Consider the following 20,425-nt stretch of genomic DNA (forward strand, 5'->3'; position numbering starts at 1 on the left):
AATAATTTTTTGCCCTCAACATGATTTATGCTTTTTTTCCTTCAAATCCACTGTATTATAAATGCAATAAGGCATTCAATAAGGCCCTTCTCGGGGGTTGGAGGCACTCGACTTCGTTTCGTGCCTCATAACACCCCGAAGCATCCATATATTCGACATATACGGACAGCCTGTCGGGCCTTATTGCATACATATATACACACACATACATACATTTTGACTCAGCCCTTTATAAACATAATGGTATTTCCTATTTGTTTCCCAATGCCCTACACTTAATAATAATCCTCATTAAAAGTCTAGAAAACAAAAATACAAGAACAAAGCAAAAATTGACTTGTGAGAATATTAGTTTAATAAATAATGACTTTGACATGTCAGGTCAAGTAATAAAAATGTTATTTTAAATATTCAAATAATGTCATATGGGTTTGTTTACTTTGACATTACGATATTAAGTCATTAAATGTCATTGTGTAAAACCATTAACCAGTGGAGGTTCATCTGCTTATCAAGGGAGCTTATTTTATGTAATATATTAAATTCCATTCTTAATAATGGTTCCTTTCTCTCTGATGTCTTTCTAGCTTTGTGTGGAATTTATCACTGACAGTCTGACAGTGGAGACGGTCTGTGAAGCTATGCAGGTAAGTGAACTGCTTCCTGTTGTGAAAAGGTTAACACTAGAAAGTATGATTTTTAGTTTCTTATTCACAGTTTAAAATTATTATTGTCTCCTTCCTATATAAATCCCACCCCCTCCAGGCAGACTTTGATTCAAAAGCATTTTAGTCTCCTATTTAAAAACTGCTCCCTGTTTCGTGTCAAGAAATACAATTTAAAAAACAGTTACTCCAAAACAGTCTAATATTCAAACCTAAAACCAAAACCAATTCAGTGGCTTATTGAAACACAAAAAGGCAAGCACACAATAATGTTATCGGCCTGGGATTTCTAAATATGACTTTTAACTTTAACCAGACCAGCCAGCGACCTTGTCAGATGCAGTGGTTGAAAATATTAATGATCCACATAATTTGCAATCAGTTCTACCTCCTGTAAAATGTCAGTTTATCTACTGTTGAGAACACACTAGTGTCTAATGTATTTATAACAGACCCCCTATAGTGAAAAATCTCAAGCCTGTTTACTGCTACACTAGCTAATAACTATTACATCAAGGTTATCAGCCCTAGTCTCAAAACTTTATCTTGGAAGACTGTGATTGGGCTTGCCCCATTACAAAAATGGATGCAATTTAGCCAGTTTTGGTTCTCTTGAGAAAAGAACAGTGAACCTACATGTTGTAAGACATAGGACACAGTTCGAGGAGCAGTTTTTTTTGTTTTTTTGCAAAAAAGCTTAGCAAAGCTGTGGTCAGAAAATTCTTAAGATTTTAGATGACATGATTGTGCGACAGATCAGATGTTGCCACCACTGGACAGGCCATTGGTTATCTTCTTTGGTTGAAATTGTTGAAACAGAAATAGTAGTTTTGGACCCCTGTTTCACACCATCGGTCTCAGGACCACACAGGTTTAAAGTGGATTTGATGTGGGGCTCTAGATAAACGTGGGCATTTCAGATATCATATCAAATGTAAATACCTCTCATTTTGCTAGTGCTTTTGTGATGTGGACATGCACACACCTTTTAAACAGCATTTAAATCTATAAGTTGTTGATAGGTGAAATGGTATCTTGTGTAGGGCCCTATGAAATCCATTTTATTATTTAGAATTTTCAGATTTATTTTTTCCTGATTTTCGTTTTTTTCGTTTTTAAAAATCTGTAATTTGTTAGTTTGTTTTTTATAACCCAAGTGTTTGATACATTGACAGCAATGATGAAACTAGAAATGCATGAAAAAATTACAAAAACATACCTTTCTAAAGGGTTTTAATCAAAGGGCTTTCAGAAGAAATGGTACAAATTGGCACAATGTAATCGAAACAAACAAACTAGGAGCATTGTAAATTTAGTATTTTTTCTTTTCAACACAAGCTGAACATTTCAAAATAGATTTAATGTTTTCATTAATAATTATGACAAACAATGTAAATAAAAGCCTATATATTTTGATGTGTTCTAATTTAATAAAAAGACACTTAGTAATATCTCCCTGAGAACTTTGGAGAACAAATGCAGCAACTAGACCTTCTGCAGTAGTCATTACAGTACTATCTGCTCAGAATAACTTATAGGTAGTCGTTTTCCCCCAAGCGATAACGGTAGCTAGCAAGTGAAGTGGTACGAGAGGCAGCGCTTGTTTACAGTTAAAATCACAGTCGTGTACGGTGGCTGAGAGGTGCAAAAATGTTTTTCATGCTTTCCCATGACGTGTGTTTCTTGAAGCCTCTTGTCATACAAACACTGTGCTATTTCAATGTAATTTTTAAAAAATATACATATATATTTTGTTTGTTTAAACTGATTTTGTGGTAATGTCCTCGGGTGCCTAATTCCATTTTTTTCTCTGAATTCCGCAATTCCGTCTGTGTTCTCCAGTTAGTCCAAAAAAGGTATTGCATCTCCTTCTCTTTGTCTACAATATATAAGTAAAATTCAACATTTCTAATTCATATGCTGATTATTAAGTCTTTGCTGCTCTCCACTGTTTAAACAATGCCATCTGCTGTATGTCCATGTCAAAAATGAACTGCTCTCCAATGAATACAAAACCACTTTTTGTGATCGGCTATAGCGAGTGCCCTTTATGTTGAATGCTATTTGGTTTTGTGAATTTTAATCCTGTAAATTCTGCCAGCCCCTAATCTTCTGATCAGAAATCTAGAAATGGAAAAGCTTAATATTAGCGTGAAAGACTCATGACCAAAAAAAAAAAGAAAAACGCACTAGAATAACAGGTAGTTTCTTTCTCATTAATATAATATAAGGGGATTCTTTTAGTCACCGAATTATTTATAAAATACTTTGTGTTCTTTCCAGTAGAAAAAGAACCATGGATCATTTAAAATCATACATCAGAAAGAGGAAGACACTACTGCTAACCATAAAAGAGTTTCTCAGTGTTTAGAGTGTGGGGGGTTTTCCTCATTGGGTTGATCATTAACATTTACAGAGAAACAAGGCCCTTGATTCTCTTGTTTGAACTTGAAGCTTGTTTTTCAGTTGCACTTATTCCTACACTTGGAAAGTTAGTATCAGTCAGCGAAAACTGTATGAGAAGTTTCCAGTGGGTAGGTTTGTGTGTGTAGTGGAATACTTATAAAATTATCTTGGGAAATTGGCTCATTGTCATAGAAATTAATTTGAACATCAAAAAGGTTACTGTAAACACAGCTACTGAAGATGGGTTTGCTTGATTTAAGTTGTACTTTTTCTCCATAGTAACTGGCATACAGTGTAAATTCATGGGTTGATAAAGTAGCAATTCTGAGAAACCATGCAGTAGCGAAACAGCACTAATTCTGTGCCACTTAAAAGACTACACATTCTGGGTGCAGTGTGAAGGCGTGGGTCCCTTTTAAAACCAGGGGAAGTTTTATAACATGTTCTCTCCTGAAGCAAACTGATAACACCCAAAACACTAATGTTACAGTAGACGGCAGAAAATGATAACTAATTCAGGGAGAGCAGAGTAGGAGGAAGAAAGTTTTTCCTCTTTTTATAATAGAAACTGTGAATTTCCTCGAACATCACCATATTATTTAGAGATAAGCAGATTTATTTTTGTAAAAGTGGAAACAAAAAACACAATATTAGTTGTAAATATTTTTAAGGTTGCGTCACTCTTTATGTTTAGTCCATGACAGCTACTTCTTCCTTTTTGCTTTTAAACTGGTGTGTTTAGCTGATTCATTGCATAGAGTTGTTCTGTGTTTTAAATATAATTTAACTAATGCATTTAAAAAATGGAGCCAATCATCAAGCTGTCAGCATGCAGTGTCCTTCTTCCTGTGACAGCCAGAGCAGTTTAGTGTTTAATCAAGCAAAATATGGAACCCTGTGACTAGACTAGACTTGCCTAACACATCATTATTTTGTTCCGTTCAAAGTATTCAAATGATGAATATTAATATCAGAAACACTGTGCAGCTTACTTGTACTGTAGTGTGCTAAGTGGTTCTTGAATGATTAATACATTATATTTAGGGCTTCTGTTTGGTTTTTATTAATTTCATTTTTCAGTGCTTACTTTTCGCTATTTATGAGTTTCATGAAAATCTTTTTTTTTTTTTTTGTGACTTTTGCTTTTAATATACTTTATGACATAATTATTTTTCAGTTACTCTCCAAAATTCTTGTGCGTTTTTTTTTCTGTCACACTATGTATAGTAACTCGACAGCACTTGCATGCTTCAATTGAGATTGAGGTGGAGGCTGAAGTTGATACGCCCCACAGGTGAATAGGATTTATTTACATATCAAGTCAACACACTGAACAGCTCACATGACACTACCTGCAACGATAGCGCACCGAGCACATACAACACAGTGTATGAAAATTTTGGTAGGATCTACAATCTCTGAACTTATCTCTGTTCAATAATAAACTAATGTTGCTGAAGAGCTTGATCAATGCGGATATGTGACGGGCAGATACAAAACGGATTACTGTATAGGAATTTGATGCCACTCAGTGTTCAGAACGAATCAATGCAATATACAAGTCAGAAAGGAGGGACATTGCTATTTTATTTATTTTTTTCACTGGGAAAGGGATCAAGTCAACATGAATTGAGTAACCATTTCCAGTGTTTTTCCGGTTTATTGGATATACCCCGATTTTCATTATTTTATTTTTTTTGTATTGTTTTTTTAATCGGTTAAAACCGAAAATCAGAAGCCCTAATTATATTTACTGTCGGTTTCATCCTATCTCAGGGCTGCCTCGTGCATCTTGATGCATTTGTTTATTTTAATCTATAGAGAAATAGTGTTTAGAAGCAATATAAATTGTAACCAGTTGCTGCTATGCAGATGAAGGTACGAGTCTTCTGATATAGAGCAAGGTTGGAAGATGGATGCTAAAACAAGCGTACCAGGACCAGAGGGAGACGGAGTGTGTGAGCGTTGCTGCAGTGCCTTATATAGAACAGCTAGATCAGCCATCCAAGGAATTAGGAAACTGTTAATATCTCATAAGCCTTTTACAATGTTACAGGACTCTAATGGAACACTTAACCTTCAAATATGATCTGATATTACTGCCATGTTGTGGAACTAACACTTTGAGATATAGGCTTAAAACTCGATACACACCTGCATTCTGTGATTGCGGGTATTATATAAAGCTTTATATACAGTATCTCATTTGACTATTTAATATAGCTAATATATTGAGGTCATGTGACTCTTTAGGTTTCTGCTTTATAAATTATTTATGTTTGATTGTTTTACAACATTTACATTTGATGGTCTTCCTTTCACCCTTCCATGAAATCAGTATACAGTAGCAGTGTCTACACATTTATATAACTAAAGCTGAAAAACAAAGTGCAAATCTATGTTTTTAACCATTTATCTTTGTGTTAGCATATTAGCAGTCTCCGAGACCTGTCTAGGGGGAATTTGACAGGGAGTTTTACAGTTAGCAAGGTTCTAGGCAAAATAAAAATCATGAAAGGTAAGACTCATTGTGAGAAGGTGAGTCTGTAGGAGGAAAACAAACAGTTTCCTTTTATTCAGCATAAAAACCACAGTATTCTCTACTCTGTTAGACATTTTCTTAACTTTTTTTTTAAGAATCTTGAGTTTGTGTTTAGTTTCTGTAGCTGAAGTCTTTATGGTACATAAAGAATAATTGTTAAAACATAGTTTGTGCTTGTATTTGTTTATTCTAAAAGTTGTATGTAAACGGCTGTATTCATACACTGTCTGCACCCTGCTTTTCTGTCCCCGCCCCCATCCCCCCCCCACCCACTCAACACCTCTGCAGTAAACGGGAACCCTGACACATGATAAACACCACAAGTGGGGATGCCACACTGAATTCTCAGATGTATTGATTTAGGTATACAGTACAGCATCTTGTATTGTACCGTTTTTTTTGTAATTGCAAAGTCAAATAACTCTTACCTTTTGATCTGTCTTTGCCATGAGTCATCAAAAATACCCAAAACAAATAGACGTGGCTTCACTATAGTTTACTTTCAGTATCGCTAACAGTTAAAACAGTTCAAACAACCTCCCCTGGTACTGAAAGCGCTTTTAGGACTGCAGTGCTGTCTTGTAAAATTAATGCTGTCGTCTGGCAGAAAGTCAGTTTCATAACAAAGGCACAATGTTTGTTTTGTGCTGTGCAGCTTTGCCGGGGTGGCTGAGTTTCCTTAGCTGGCTGGAGAGAGTACACCCAGCAGCAAATATTAGTGGGACAGGGGATATATATATATATATATATATAGGTTTGACCTTTCTGTAAGCCCTGTACAGAAGGGTGTATTGATGCAGCAGCCAGACAGTAGGGAGGATGGAAAGCCTACTTTATTATTAGTTTATTTAGCAGACGCCTTTATCCAAGGCGACTTACAGAGACTAGGGTGTGTGAACTATGCATCAGCTACAGAGTCACTTACAACTACGTCTCACCCGAAAGATGGAGCACAAGGAGGTTAATTGACTTGCTCAGGATCACACAATGAGTCAGTGGCTGAGCTGGGATTTGAACCGGGGACCTCCTGGTTACAAGCTGTTTTCTTTAACCAATTTAATATGACAAATAACTTTCATATTTGCACATATAGTAATTTCATGTACTGTTTCTGTTCATTACAATTTGATACCACAAATAACTTCTATATTTGCACATTTAGTAACTTCGTTTTATGTGTACTCTGCATTGAATGATTCTGCCAGACTTCTGCCATCCAGAGCACAACTGAGGAAACTACAGCATCTGTTATTTCCCCTGTACTCGCTCCTCACTGCACCATAGAGTTTTTATGAACACTGTGTCGATGTTTACTTTAGTGGGAGGTGCCTCCTTCTTTGACTATAATAGGTACATTTATCAGCGTGACCTTTTAAGTGCAGATTAGAATATTACAGTAATGGAACTGGAAAGGGACTGTACCATTGGGTAATGAGGACTGCTCACCGTCAGTGTTGGGGCGGGCAGGAAAACAATGTGTTTTATTTTATGTGCAAGACGAAATGCTCTGGGGTTTTGCGGTACTGCTTAAATTGCCCAACTCCCACTCATCCTTTTGTAACATACATATTAAAAGTTCAAAGATATAACCTTTTTTCTTTGGGTTTTTTTTTTGTTTGTTTGTTTAAGTTTGATGTTAACAATGCCTACAACCACAGACTTGTGCTCTTTCAATACACACAACAGCCATTACCATTGGAGGGAAAAAGTGTTAAGTATATTTTAGTCTCTGCCTTGCTTAAAAGAATAATACAATTGTGCTGCTCAATCTGTGATCAAATCAAATTTTATTTGTGTCTGACAGGCTAGCTTTTTTTATATATAACATACATATAAATAAATAAGTAAAATATGTTGCAACTCGGAGAGGAGTAATACACGAGGGGATATGGGGAAATATAAATATGAAAGCATGACATGGGAATAAAAAGGGGAAATCTCATAATGAAAGCTTAACAAAGAATGCAATTGGGAAGGAATGTAGTAGCATACCAGATTTTTAAGATAAATGCCATAGAGTCTGTATAACTGATTTATAGATTAGAAATATATATATTTTTCCATTACTGCTGATCATTTATTTGTCTACAGCATCTAAATGTTCTCTTCTTTGGGCACTTAGACGTCACTGTGTGTTGTAGGGGGTCTCGCTATTTTTAGAATTCAGATTTTCTTACGTCAGAACCATGTCTAGCTAATGATGTGCCTTATTGAGGGTACGGTACATTGTTTGTGTCTCTTAACCCCAAGTAGCGTTTCCTGTTTTTGTAAGAATCATACAGTTAAGAGAAGATGCACAGTTAAATTAAGAACCAGTGGTCTGCTCGCAGTCTTAACGCAAAGCCACAAAACCACAGAACAAAACAAAACTGAAATATATAAATAACTACATTGTGCAAATATTAATCTACACGCCCAGAAACTGCATCAACCCATTCATTGTGATATGCATAGATCAGTATCTGGGTTTAAAGTGTGTGAATGCAATGGCCCTCTTCTCTTCCACCAGCACCAACTTTTAGCAGTTCAGAAGGTTGTAGCTGTCAGCCTCTGCTTAAATTAGTTGTGAATGTGCACATAATTGTAGGTGTGTAAGGCAGTTGTGTTAAGAAAAGTAAAGGCCACTGTCATTTTCTGTATCCTGGACCCCAGAAAAGCACTTTCACAATAATTACATTAAGCATGCATTAGACTTGTGTATTGCCTCCTTTTGCATTAGAATGCTTGGAGTTTGAATTCCAAATATTGCCTCAACTTGAGCCACTCAGTCGTGACGTATTCTGGTTTTCTTTGGCAGTTGCTAGAACATGGATATCCTCCCTAGTGTTGCTGGACAGTCAGATAAGCCAAGACACAGTAGTAGGTACTTTAGTATTGACTATTGTTTCTAATGTTGTTTTTCAGGCTGCAGTAACATATGGTCAGATTGATATGAAGGAGAAATGCCTGGGGTTTATCGAAAACTACACACGGGTAGGTACTGAACTTGCTGAGCGATTGGGGTGGAGCAGGAGATAGTTATCGATTACATCACAGTTATAGCAAGCTGGTTTATGTGGTTTATCATGTGTAGGGATATCCATTATGACTGGGTCAAGGGAAGTTCCATCCTGTGTTTCTTGATAATGTTCTGTAACTGGAAGCAGACACAAATATGATGTAAAACAACTTGTTAAGGATAGTAAGCCTCAAACTGACCCTGTCTTTCGTTAAATGCCCTTGCCATCAACTGGTTACATGTACAGTGCCTTGCGAAAGTATTCGGCCCCCTTGAACTTTGCAACCTTTTGCCACATTTCAGGCTTCAAACATAAAGATATGAAACTGTAATTTTTTGTGAAGAATCAACAACAAGTGGGACACAATCATGAAGTGGAACGAAATTTATTGGATATTTCAAACTTTTTTAACAAATAAAAAACTGAAAAATTGGCCGTGCAAAATTATTCAGCCCCTTTACTTTCAGTGCAGCAAACTCTCTCCAGAAGTTCAGTGAGGATCTCTGAATGATCCAATGTTGACCTAAATGACTAATGATGATAAATAGAATCCACCTGTGTGTAATCAAGTCTCCGTATAAATGCACCTGCACTGTGATAGTCTCAGAGGTCCGTTTAAAGCGCAGAGAGCATCATGAAGAACAAGGAACACACCAGGCAGGTCCGAGATACTGTTGTGGAGAAGTTTAAAGCCGGATTTGGATACAAAAAGATTTCCCAAGCTTTAAACATCCCAAGGAGCACTGTGCAAGCGATAATATTGAAATGGAAGGAGTATCAGACCACTGCAAATCTACCAAGACCTGGCCGTCCCTCTAAACTTTCAGCTCATACAAGGAGAAGACTGATCAGAGATGCAGCCAAGAGGCCCATGATCACTCTGGATGAACTGCAGAGATCTACAGCTGAGGTGGGAGACTCTGTCCATAGGACAACAATCAGTCGTATACTGCACAAATCTGGCCTTTATGGAAGAGTGGCAAGAAGAAAGCCATTTCTTAAAGATATCCATAAAAAGTGTCGTTTACAGTTTGCCACAAGCCACCTGGGAGACACACCAAACATGTGGAAGAAGGTGCTCTGGTCAGATGAAACCAAAATCGAACTTTTTGGCAACAATGCAAAACGTTATGTTTGGCGTAAAAGCAACACAGCTCATCACCCTGAACACACCATCCCCACTGTCAAACATGGTGGTGGCAGCATCATGGTTTGGGCCTGCTTTTCTTCAGCAGGGACAGGGAAGATGGTTAAAATTGATGGGAAGATGGATGGAGCCAAATACAGGACCATTCTGGAAGAAAACCTGATGGAGTCTGCAAAAGACCTGAGACTGGGACGGAGATTTGTCTTCCAACAAGACAATGATCCAAAACATAAAGCAAAATCTACAATGGAATGGTTCACAAATAAACATATCCAGGTGTTAGAATGGCCAAGTCAAAGTCCAGACCTGAATCCAATCGAGAATCTGTGGAAAGAACTGAAAACTGCTGTTCACAAATGCTCTCCATCCAACCTCACTGAGCTCGAGCTGTTTTGCAAGGAGGAATGGGCAAAAATTTCAGTCTCTCGATGTGCAAAACTGATAGAGACATACCCCAAGCGACTTACAGCTGTAATCGCAGCAAAAGGTGGCGCTACAAAGTATTAACTTAAGGGGGCTGAATAATTTTGCACGCCAAATTTTTCAGTTTTTTATTTGTTAAAAAAGTTTGAAATATCCAATAAATTTCGTTCCACTTCATGATTGTGTCCCACTTGTTGTTGATTCTTCACAAAAAATTACAGTTTCATATCTTTATGTTTGAAGCCTGAAATGTGGCAAAAGGTCGCAAAGTTCAAGGGGGCCGAATACTTTCGCAAGGCACTGTAACTGTCGCCTCAGTCAGTAATACAGGAGGTGATGATTACTGCGTCCAATATTCATGCTTTATTGATCCTCCAATAAAATAGAGTTGATTCACCCTTACCCCAAGAAAAGCTGCAATCGACTTTTTTTTTTCTTTAGTATTGTACTATTTTTGTTTGTTTCAACAACAGGAATGATTACCAAAACATCTATTGTCTATTTAAGTCAATTTTAAATATGGATACATTTACCTAAAAGTTTACAGGCTCAAAGAAATAACCACTAATGGTGTGCATCCATATGAAGAGTCACCAGTATCAGCCGTTTGGATTTTAATTAACATCTACCCACACCTTAAAGGGGATTGGCGTCAGTTACAGGCCCCAGTTGCTGTGTAAACCATGTTAAGGCACTGTTTTCGCATCCTGTCTTGTACTGTAAGAGTCATTTCATTTCATGCATATTTATTCCTTAATCAACACACCTTCAAAGCGATTACTGCAAACTGGAGCTAAAAGCTGCCTGCGCTCACAAAGTGGGACTTTTAGCAGGAAGAAGGAAAATTGTGTCACTAGTTCCTATGAGTCATGTGGTGTTAACATGCTGTTGATTTTTTTTTCTTTTTATACAGTAATTTTAAGTGCAGAATCCACTATACCAGTGATGAAACAAAGTCTTCTGATTTATATTCTCTTTCTAGTTCTTGTGCCACACAGTCTGTAGAATTATCAATTAACATACAGAATCATACAGTACCATTCTGCAGCAGTGTTAACCAATAACAAAATAAGTTTATGGTTATGTGACCTTTTGGGGTCACAGAGTGCTTTCAGATATTGGCAGATAACTTTATGCTAAACTGTGTTCTATGATTCTCTCATCTTGCATTCTTCCAATGTCATGGGAAACTACTTGTTAACACTTGCTGGGCATATATTTTGCTATGCAATTTGTAAGGGCACATTTTTTTAGCACCTTTTCAAGTGTAGCAGCAGATAAGTCCTTTTATGTTTATGGGAGGAATTTAAACCAGACATGACATCTCCTGCTCTCAGAGAATTAACGTATGACCTTTATCACCTCTCTGTGACCCTTTCTGTGTGAAAATGTGCACTTTAAGAAAGTAGCAAACAAGTCTGGGGTCTGCATTTAAATGAATGAGCTCACTTTCGGTTTTATTGATTTGCACTGTGGTGGAAGTATGACCGTTATTAATGGAAAGGCAGTGGTCCTTCGACTCCTTAAACTATTTCAAAAAATCTCTTGCTGGTCTGCAAGGGGAGCATACTGCAGAGGCCTCATGGTTGCAGTAGGTACCATTAATAGTTCTTGGAGGGGTTTGATATCTTCACAAATGAAACTTCAATTTATGCTTACCATTTAAACCATCTACTTGCAATACTATTTTTTATTATTATTTTACAAGTTTACTTTTCTGAATTTTTCTTCACATGTGGAACTTGCAGGAGATTGTGAAGACCCGGGGGTTCCATGAGCTGTCTGACCTGGCCTTGGTGTCCATCCTGCAGAGCAGCTTGCTACTGATAGATGAGCTGGAGCTGCTGTCTGCTGTCCGTGAGTGGGCCAACGTCAACTCAGTAAGCACAGTATGAATTGCTGGAGTAGTAGACACCCTATAGGGCACAAACACCAAACATTTAACTGTGTAGACAGTACAGCAAATCAAACTTTCATAAACATTGTAACATCACACATGATTATCGATTCGAAAAGCTATGGTTGAGGATTAGATTTCGGTCTGAATCTAGTTAGTTGCCTTTGTTTGTATTGATAGATCTAGTGGTTTCTACGGTAACGTATGCTTGAAACCTTCAGTGATTGGAATGTAGACACACCCTGAGCTTTGGCAAACATGCTCTGTGATGAAAGTCAGAAGTTGTTTGCCCCGTTATCTTTACAATGATTGTCAGGGTTTGAACAGTGTCATTCATGAGTATAAAACTATTTTATTTTATTGCCAATGATTCACATAAGTGATAAGCTATCATCAGCTTTTTCAGAATCAGTCTAGGACTTTCAGTCATCTGGTCCTGAGCTCATTGCCAAACAACCAAAGATTGAAAATAGCTGAAATCTCACTCTCCTTTGAAATTGCAGGGTGTTATGGCAGACAGTAACACTCTTTCTTGGCTAACCATTGCGGTACTTTAAATTTTGAAAGGTGGTTTTGGAGCGTCCGGTTCCTGATGTAGCCAAAGACATTGTGAGGGAGCTGCGACTTTTCCTGCTATCCCCAGAGGAACTCACCAGGCTAGAGAATGTGAATCACAAAGATAACCTCATTCCTGTAAGTATTTTTTTTTTTTTTATCCCACCCTCAAACGTATGACTTCTTATGACAGGGTTACCATTACTGCACAGTTGGCCTAGATATCACTTTAGCTACCGTCTGACCAAAATGTTACCATGGCAATTATCACCAGCAGAGTAATATACTCTACAACAATAAGAAACAATTTCTATGCTTGCTAATATTTCACTAAGCTTTTATTGAATTATAGGCATAAAATACAAATTGAAATCCCTGATTAATTTTGTGCAATTGAGATTTAAAAAGCCAGAGACAGATTATAATTGACAACTGGCAGACCTAAGTTCTTAATGGTTGGCCAAATGCTCTCTACAAAGGCCAGTTATTCTGTCTCCCCAGCAGGAGGTAGCAGGATTAATGTAGTGGATATATCAATGCTCAAAATCACAGCAGTGTCCTTGTGTAAATGGGATGCAGATGCTGTGACAGAGATATAAGGGAACTGTCATGTGACAGTTTAGTCTCGTGCCTCTGCAGACAGCTAAACGTAGAAGGTTCCATCGGCTGGCTGCCACTAGCAGAGACCTGGCTCATTATCATGGAGCTGCTCCCCCGCTCTGCTGGGATGAGAGGTGATGACATGCTAAATTGTTCATTATTGCCTTTTCGGATTGCAAAAGGCTTGGTCTAAAGTCTTGATGGAATAATCTTTGGTAGTGCTGAAACACGTTCTTATGTTGCAGTGGTTAAAGAAAAGGGCTTGTAACCAGGAGGTCCCCGGTTCAAATCCCACCTCAGCCACTGACTCATTGTGTGACACTGATCAAGTCACTTAACCTCCTTGTGCTCCGTCTTTCGGGTGAGACGTAATTGTAAGTGACTCTGCAGCTGATGCATAGTTCACACACCCTAGTCTCTGTAAGTTGCCTTGGATAAAGGCGTCTGCTAAATAAACAAATAAAAATAGCTGTTTGCTAGTGATATGAAATTGCATTGAAAGACAGTACAGTAATCACTTTTAGTGATGTAGTCTGACATTTTCTTTTGAGATGTACTGCCTGTTTGTTTCCTTCAGCTAAATTCCATGTTTAAAAGAAAGATTAAAAATGCATTGAGAGTATACAGTATATATATATATATATATATATATATATATATATATATATATATATATATATAGATATAGATATATATATATATAATATATTTCTTAGCAGACGCCCGTATCACATTGTAAAGTATCACATTTCAGAATATCACATTACAGATAAGAGCAAATAAAATTCAAATAAGAGACTACAGTATAATTTTTTTTTATTCTAATCAAAAATCTCCAAGGGGATTGTCAGTGTGTAAAACAGCAATACAATAAAGGCTCTCTCTTTTCTGGTGTGTACAATAAAGTGCATATTAAGGCAAACAAAGGGGAAAAGGAATATGCAAAAGCAGTGCTGTTGGAAGGCACACTTCAGTTAGGATTAGCATTCGTCATTGTCTTCCAAACAGTGAACGGAGGATGAAAAGATCCCCTCATGTCTGGGTTAGGGAGCACCCCAAGCTCATTTAGTTTAGTGAGAGAAAGAGTTTAACAGATTAGCCGACATGCGGTGTCTCTCCTGTTTGTCTGGCAGGTGGAGCGGATTGCAGAGGCCTGGAAGTTTCACGCTCTGAAGAAAGGGAGCCTGGGGGCTCAAGCCCATCTGCTGCAGAGACGCAAGGGCACCCGACCACGAGACCACCACCGCTACTTAAACCTGCCGCACAAGTAAAAGAGGGGGTTGGAGGGGTCCATAAGGTCAGCCCCTACACCCCCGTTCATTCCTTCTGCTCTGACAAAGGAGGTGACAGGTCCTGATGACACAAAAGGGAGCTGCTGCTTGTCTGTCCAACTGGAATATGCAAAGAAGTAGGCTTCCGCTCAGGCCCCTGACACTGTTTTTCTATAGACTGAATCCCATTATCCAAACAGCGGCTGCGTGCACCTGTCGATCGATTTGCTACAGCACTGAATCCATGTTTACATTAACTTCTAAGAAGAGGAATGCTAATAGGATAAAGCTAAACAATCCCATTTTGAGCAGGAATCATCCTGTGGAACTTGCCAAAAAAGGAATGCTTTTGTAATCTGAAATCCTCTATTTTATTAATTGTTTTGGGGGTTTTATACTACAGTTTATAATCACAATAGCATTCTTGGAGAAAAGCATTATCATTGGAGTGTCCCTTTAATCTTCCGTTATTGTCAGGTTCACTGCTGGGCAAAAGTGTTGCTCTACTTCCACTTTATTGTACACTCTATCAGATTTATACAAGCGTGTTGAATTTGTTAACTACCATGTGATCCATTGCTAGTTTACAAACATATCACTGTACAGTATTTAAAATGGTTGTGAGTGATCTAATGGCCTGTGTATATCTTTGGTTTGTATAATAGTTGTGTGGCACAAAGAATACTCTAACATCTAAAGGGACTACACAGCATATACATCCCTTTATTTGTAATGGAATAAAAAAGTTGAATTTGACCTAGAATAAAAAAGATAGAGTTTGGCTTTGCCTTAAGTTAAATTAAGAAGTTTCTGCATTAGATAAATTCTGTCCCCCAGTCTAGTCAAAACTTCAGTGTAAAGCTTTTGTTCAAAGAAGTTCAAATACATCCCATAAAAGAAATAAATCGGTGATAGATGTTTTGTTTTTAGAACTTTTTCACGGGGATGCCATGTGTGACCAACAGTCGGTCAGACAAAGCCATGTATGCTGTGCAGTCACACATGACAGCTCCAGACAGTGTCCTATTGAAATAGAATAACGTAAAGGGAAGGCTGTCATGCTTGCATCCACAATCTTCAAAACATGCATTGTGTTTATAATTCGAAACAAAAATAATAATTGGGCTGAAATAAAAATGCAGCACATTTGGTGTACTTTAAGAATTCTTTACCAAATGCAAGGATGTTATTCGTCCATTAAGTTAATAGAATTAGTTGAATTAATACCAGTTAACTCACATTTGTACAATTCTGAGATAGATTCTCCAACTTATTTTCCTTTTTAGCTTTTAAAATGTCTTACTGAAAAGAGGCTAACTTCTCCTTTCTTTAGTCATCCCATCACTGGTATGGCAAAGAGAAAGGTATATTTATTATTACTCAGGTAGAAAGAACCACTGGTCTCCAGGGGAAGAGAGACTATGGTGATACATTCCAAAATGTAAAGGTAAATTATTTGTTATGCTAACATATTTGGATATTTTTGTTCCATTATATGTCATGATAATAATGATGATTATGTATGGTATGCTTATGAACATTGTATATAGGATATAGAAGTAAAAATAATTCTACACTTGCTGACAAAGGCCAAAATGGTCTGCACTTCTAGCTAAAGTGAAACAGTGGGGTTTTGTTGTGGACCCCTGAATTCAAGGAGCTTTTATAATATTCAAGACAAATGATTCAAAGGATCTGCTGTTATAGACTGAGAAGGTTTCTGTGTTATTGGTACATGCAATGGATTAATGATTTATCGTTGCCTAAATTATACATTTTTCTGGTTTCACTGACAAAAGCCATGGACCTTTGGCATGCACAAAGAGGAAAACAAGCAACAATGTTATGTTGTTTCCGACTCAGCGACTAGCATTGTGGTTGTTTATTTTTTAATCTGTGAGGCATGGCCTTCTCTACTGCATAATGGAGCTAGACAGGGTCTATATTTACATTCTATTTATGGTTTTGTTTTTTTTATGTGACAAAGGCCAGTAATGGCAAGCTCTTGCCAACTGTATGTTTCTTTAAACAAACACAAGTGTTCATTATTTTGTAAGACAATAGGCAAAGCAGTGTCTAGCAGTGTTGAAAAATGTGTTTTTAGCCTTTTGGCTTTTCTGGCTTCAGCAAAAAGAACACCTTACCCCTTCGCATTTGTTTTGTTTTTATATAGCTGACATGACAGAAAAACAATGTTGAAAGCTGCCTTTGCAGACTTTTTTGTAGAAAGAGTGAACAAATTAGGACACAAGCGGTTCAGCCAAGCAACATAAATCTGGGTGCTTTGTTTCCTGGAATAGTCTGGTTCAGTCTTTTTCCTGTGCTAATACGAGGGTGAAGTATTGTATATACAGTCTGATTCAAAAAGGATGCACCACCTGCATATATTAATAGTCATGGTTGTACACTTACAGGTGTAAAGAACAATGGTTGGCGTGTTCATAGACCAAATTGCAACCGTCACACTTTGAATGTTGCAGGGCTTTTCTGTGAAATCTCTTGTGTGCATCAAACTGTATTGCTGTAAATGGTGGACACTTCCAACACTTGAATGAACAGTTCTGCATATGGTGCCTTGTGAAACATACTGTATATTACAGCCAGAGATTAATCCAGAAAGAAAAAAGAGCAATTTCCAATTTCTGTGATCTATTTAGTTTGCCTGAACTGTGTTTATGTTATGTTTGGTTGACTCTAACCTGCAGGTTGAACAGGAGATTGCCCATTGTCATTGTGGATTGTTTTCAGGTGTCCAGAACCATTGCTTAGGGTGAAAGAACTGATCTGATGGGGAGAAAACAGGTTTATTTTAATAAGAAAAACATGTTAAGAACAAAAATGTTTTTTTGGTGTGCGGTTACTGAAGAAGCTAATTTGTTGTATGTTTTAACTGGACACTTTGTTAAACATGCTGTGGGATGCTAAGTAGACATATGATAAGTTCAGTAAGTGTTCAATAATGGTTAACCTCAGTAGAGAACAAGCCTGCAAACTTGAATACCTCTTTTTACAGTTTGTTGACTTTAAAATTGTGTGCCCAGTGATTTTAAGTGTCCAATCGCCATTGTATTTGTTTTTCTTTTATTTATCTTTTGTTTAAATGTGTGTTTTTTTTTTGGTTTTGCTTCTTTTGCCGTACTCCATTCCTGTGCTTTTTTAAACTAACCCACCCAAAGGGAATATTTCACCAAAGCTGTGGCTGAGGGCTCTCATTTCAGACAGCTGATTCAGAAGAGCTGTTTTTCTGTAGTTAGGTTACATTGTAATGCATTTCTCACTAACTGGGAACATGATTGAGGTGTTTACAATTCCTGATCCTCAATAAATGCAAATTATTTTCTATTTTGTCATAACTTGTGCATTCTTCCTTTATTGAAACACATTTTTTAAAGGTTTATGTGTTGATATCCCTAACTATTTAAAATGGATCATACTACTTTAGTGACATTTTTTTAATGACTGTCTACAAAGATACATTATATAATAATTCTCTCAGGGCCTCTGAACCCCTGCTGGACAAACTCTGGGATTAATCCCACTCAAACTTGTTTAAAAATTGTAACAGTATTTAGTGTATCATGACGATCCATTAGCACACTTATTTACTGTAACACTTCAATATCAGCTGCCAGTATCCTGTAACCTTAGGCTTCCAGTAGTATCTCTCAGTGTTGGCACTAACATGGATTCCTATACTGTATTTTCAATGTCACTGACTCCAGACAGAAAAACCCAGACTCATAATTTTAGCAGTGGCTCTCAGTGCACTGTCTGAGCTGGAAAAAAAAATCTGAAAAACATTAATATATTGAGACTGTCGCCTTCATTCAAATTCCAAATTCCTACATCATCTTCTAGCTTTAGAACTGATCCTGTATATAACACCGACTTAACATGATTGGATAGCTAAAAATAATATTGGATTTGCTAGGCCTGGAGAGCCTATTTAAAAACCGTGAAAAAAACTGTGAGTCTTAGTTTTAAGTGTTGGCATCTCAAATATCATGATTTAAAAGCCACTTTTTACAAAAAGAAGCATCCTTATCTCAATATTCTTATTATTAATTAATTTACACCTGATATGTAGTCATGAGTTGTTGCGATGCTATTGTTTTAAAACTAATAAAAGGAATTTCCATGTGGGTTTAACCACTTGCCTACCTTGATGAGTCTCAAATTTGTTATTGACAAATGGAATTGCACTCCATTTGTCAGTGAGAACTGAGCACTTTTCTAGGCAACTAAACTCTAATGCTTTATTCTGGTCTCCAGACTGATTTTTAATTTTTTTTAATGTTACTTTCTTTACATAATAACTTTCAGTTCACAGGGGATACAAGACGGCTCTACCTCTTGCCTTTAATGGCATTGTTTGTGGACTATAAATATCAACACCAGAAACACGTGCTAGTAGTTTTGTGTTCCTCGTTACATATTAAATGTTTAACCAGTTAATATTAAAGCATAGTAAATTGAATTCATCTGACCTCTGTGGGGACTGGTCCTGTAATTGTAATCAAACAACAGACTGTTCCAATAGATTCTCGGAGCAAAGATGCTCACATTTAGACTCCAGCTGACATGGCAGGCAAGGCTCCAGGTCAATAAAAGCAGCATGAACTAAGTTTCTTAAATTAGGAAATGAAAGTTTAAAATGGCTGCAATGGTTATAATAAGATGATCAACAGACAGACAAGCTAAGGTAACAGCCAATTACATAAGCTACCAGTAGTGTTCACTATGTATATATATACATACACTTGACTGTAATATACTATTTACTGTTTAATAGTTATTTTAGGTGTCTGGAATTTTTATTAAATGTTATTAATTGCATTGGTGAACTGTTACACTATTCTGAAATATATACAGTACTGTGTCCCATGGATTTACAGAAAATTACAAGTATTCTAATATAATTCATAATGAAGTTGCATTTATGTGTAAAGTTTTGAAAGCTGGCAATACGTTCTGTAAAGACATTGTACTTTAATGAAGCAACTGCACCCCTTTGTCTTGATAAATAATAACATTTGATAATATTTTATTCTTTACTATTTATATCAAAAGGACATGTTTTCAAACTTGAAGATATGATACTGAAGGTAAGTGAGGATTGTGGCAGTGTTTCACAGCCACAAATGAACTTTTGGATCCAGTAACAACCCTGAACAGCATGTGACAAGCTGCCTTCATTGAGAGGAGATTAGCCAGCCTATTTATTTACTGGGTGTGCAGCTGGCTGCTGTCTCCTCTGCTGGAGGTGTCTGGCATTGAGGGAGTGAGTGCCTTGCTCTCGGCCAGGAAATCAGGCATTCCTCCTGTCATTTAGTATTTCCAGTCACCCTTGATTGTATGTTAATAGAAGAGGTGATGACATGTATCTGATGTTTTTATATCTAAAACAGCTCAATTTAGTGTGTTTTTTTTTTTTTTTGTGCCACTCAGGATTGAAAGCACAACTTGATTTATCCGGTTCAGATCAGTTTCACCCCCAACCCCCCTACCCCCCCTTAAAAAGGTACATTATACTGTATAGTTATGTGTAGAAATGGGTTAAAAAACAGACTTATAAACGGTTTATAAATTTAAGGGCAGCGTTATTAAGATCCATTGGGCATTTAGGTTGAATGTCATGGACACCGGCTATTACTTTATAATGTGGAGTTGTGCTTTTTAATTGATATTAACATGAAGATTATGAAATTTGAACTGAAGTGCATTCAGTTCACTTGCAAAAGAAAAGACGGTTACAAAAATGAATCAATATTTACAAAAAAAACAAACTTTGTGTAAGGCGTTTTGTGCCACATCAAAATGTTTTCACTCATACGTCTTGTGAAAGCAGGACGCCTGCTTGGTTACCCATCCTGTAGGCAAGTCTTGTTTTAACTGGGAAACCACAACAGACTGCCTCTGC

At 37.1% G+C, this 20,425-nt stretch overlaps 1 protein-coding gene across 3 annotated transcripts; it reads left to right on the forward strand.

Moving 5' to 3' along the window:
- Positions 1–589: 589 nt before the first annotated feature.
- On the forward strand, positions 590–17,847 carry LOC131730526 (BTB/POZ domain-containing protein 19-like). 3 transcript variants are annotated; one of them, XM_059020604.1, is made up of 6 exons: positions 590–647; positions 8,518–8,586; positions 11,931–12,062; positions 12,647–12,772; positions 13,480–13,608; positions 14,368–14,490. In XM_059020604.1, the coding sequence occupies exons 1-5, from the start codon at positions 642–644 to the stop codon at positions 13,570–13,572; spliced, it is 426 nt and encodes a 141-aa protein (XP_058876587.1). In that variant the 5' UTR covers positions 590–641; the 3' UTR covers positions 13,573–13,608; positions 14,368–14,490. The 3 variants fall into 3 exon arrangements, with proteins under 3 accessions (XP_058876587.1, XP_058876585.1, XP_058876586.1); XM_059020602.1 differs by lacking the exon at positions 13,480–13,608 and having other exon boundaries at positions 14,368–17,847; XM_059020603.1 differs by lacking the exons at positions 13,480–13,608; positions 14,368–14,490 and adding an exon at positions 13,274–13,460.
- The last annotated feature ends 2,578 nt before the right edge of the window (positions 17,848–20,425 follow it).

Source organism: Acipenser ruthenus, unplaced genomic scaffold (assembly GCF_902713425.1).
Source record: "Acipenser ruthenus unplaced genomic scaffold, fAciRut3.2 maternal haplotype, whole genome shotgun sequence".
Lineage (NCBI taxonomy): Eukaryota > Metazoa > Chordata > Actinopteri > Acipenseriformes > Acipenseridae > Acipenser > Acipenser ruthenus.

Excerpts from the sequence above, each read along its gene's own strand:
- LOC131730526 (XM_059020602.1), top strand. Across the intron at positions 12,063-12,646 it reads AGTGGGCCAACGTCAACTCA|GTGGTTTTGGAGCGTCCGGT; the intron begins GTAAGCACAGTA and ends AAATTTTGAAAG. Across the intron at positions 12,773-14,367 it reads ACAAAGATAACCTCATTCCT|GTGGAGCGGATTGCAGAGGC; the intron begins GTAAGTATTTTT and ends TTTGTCTGGCAG.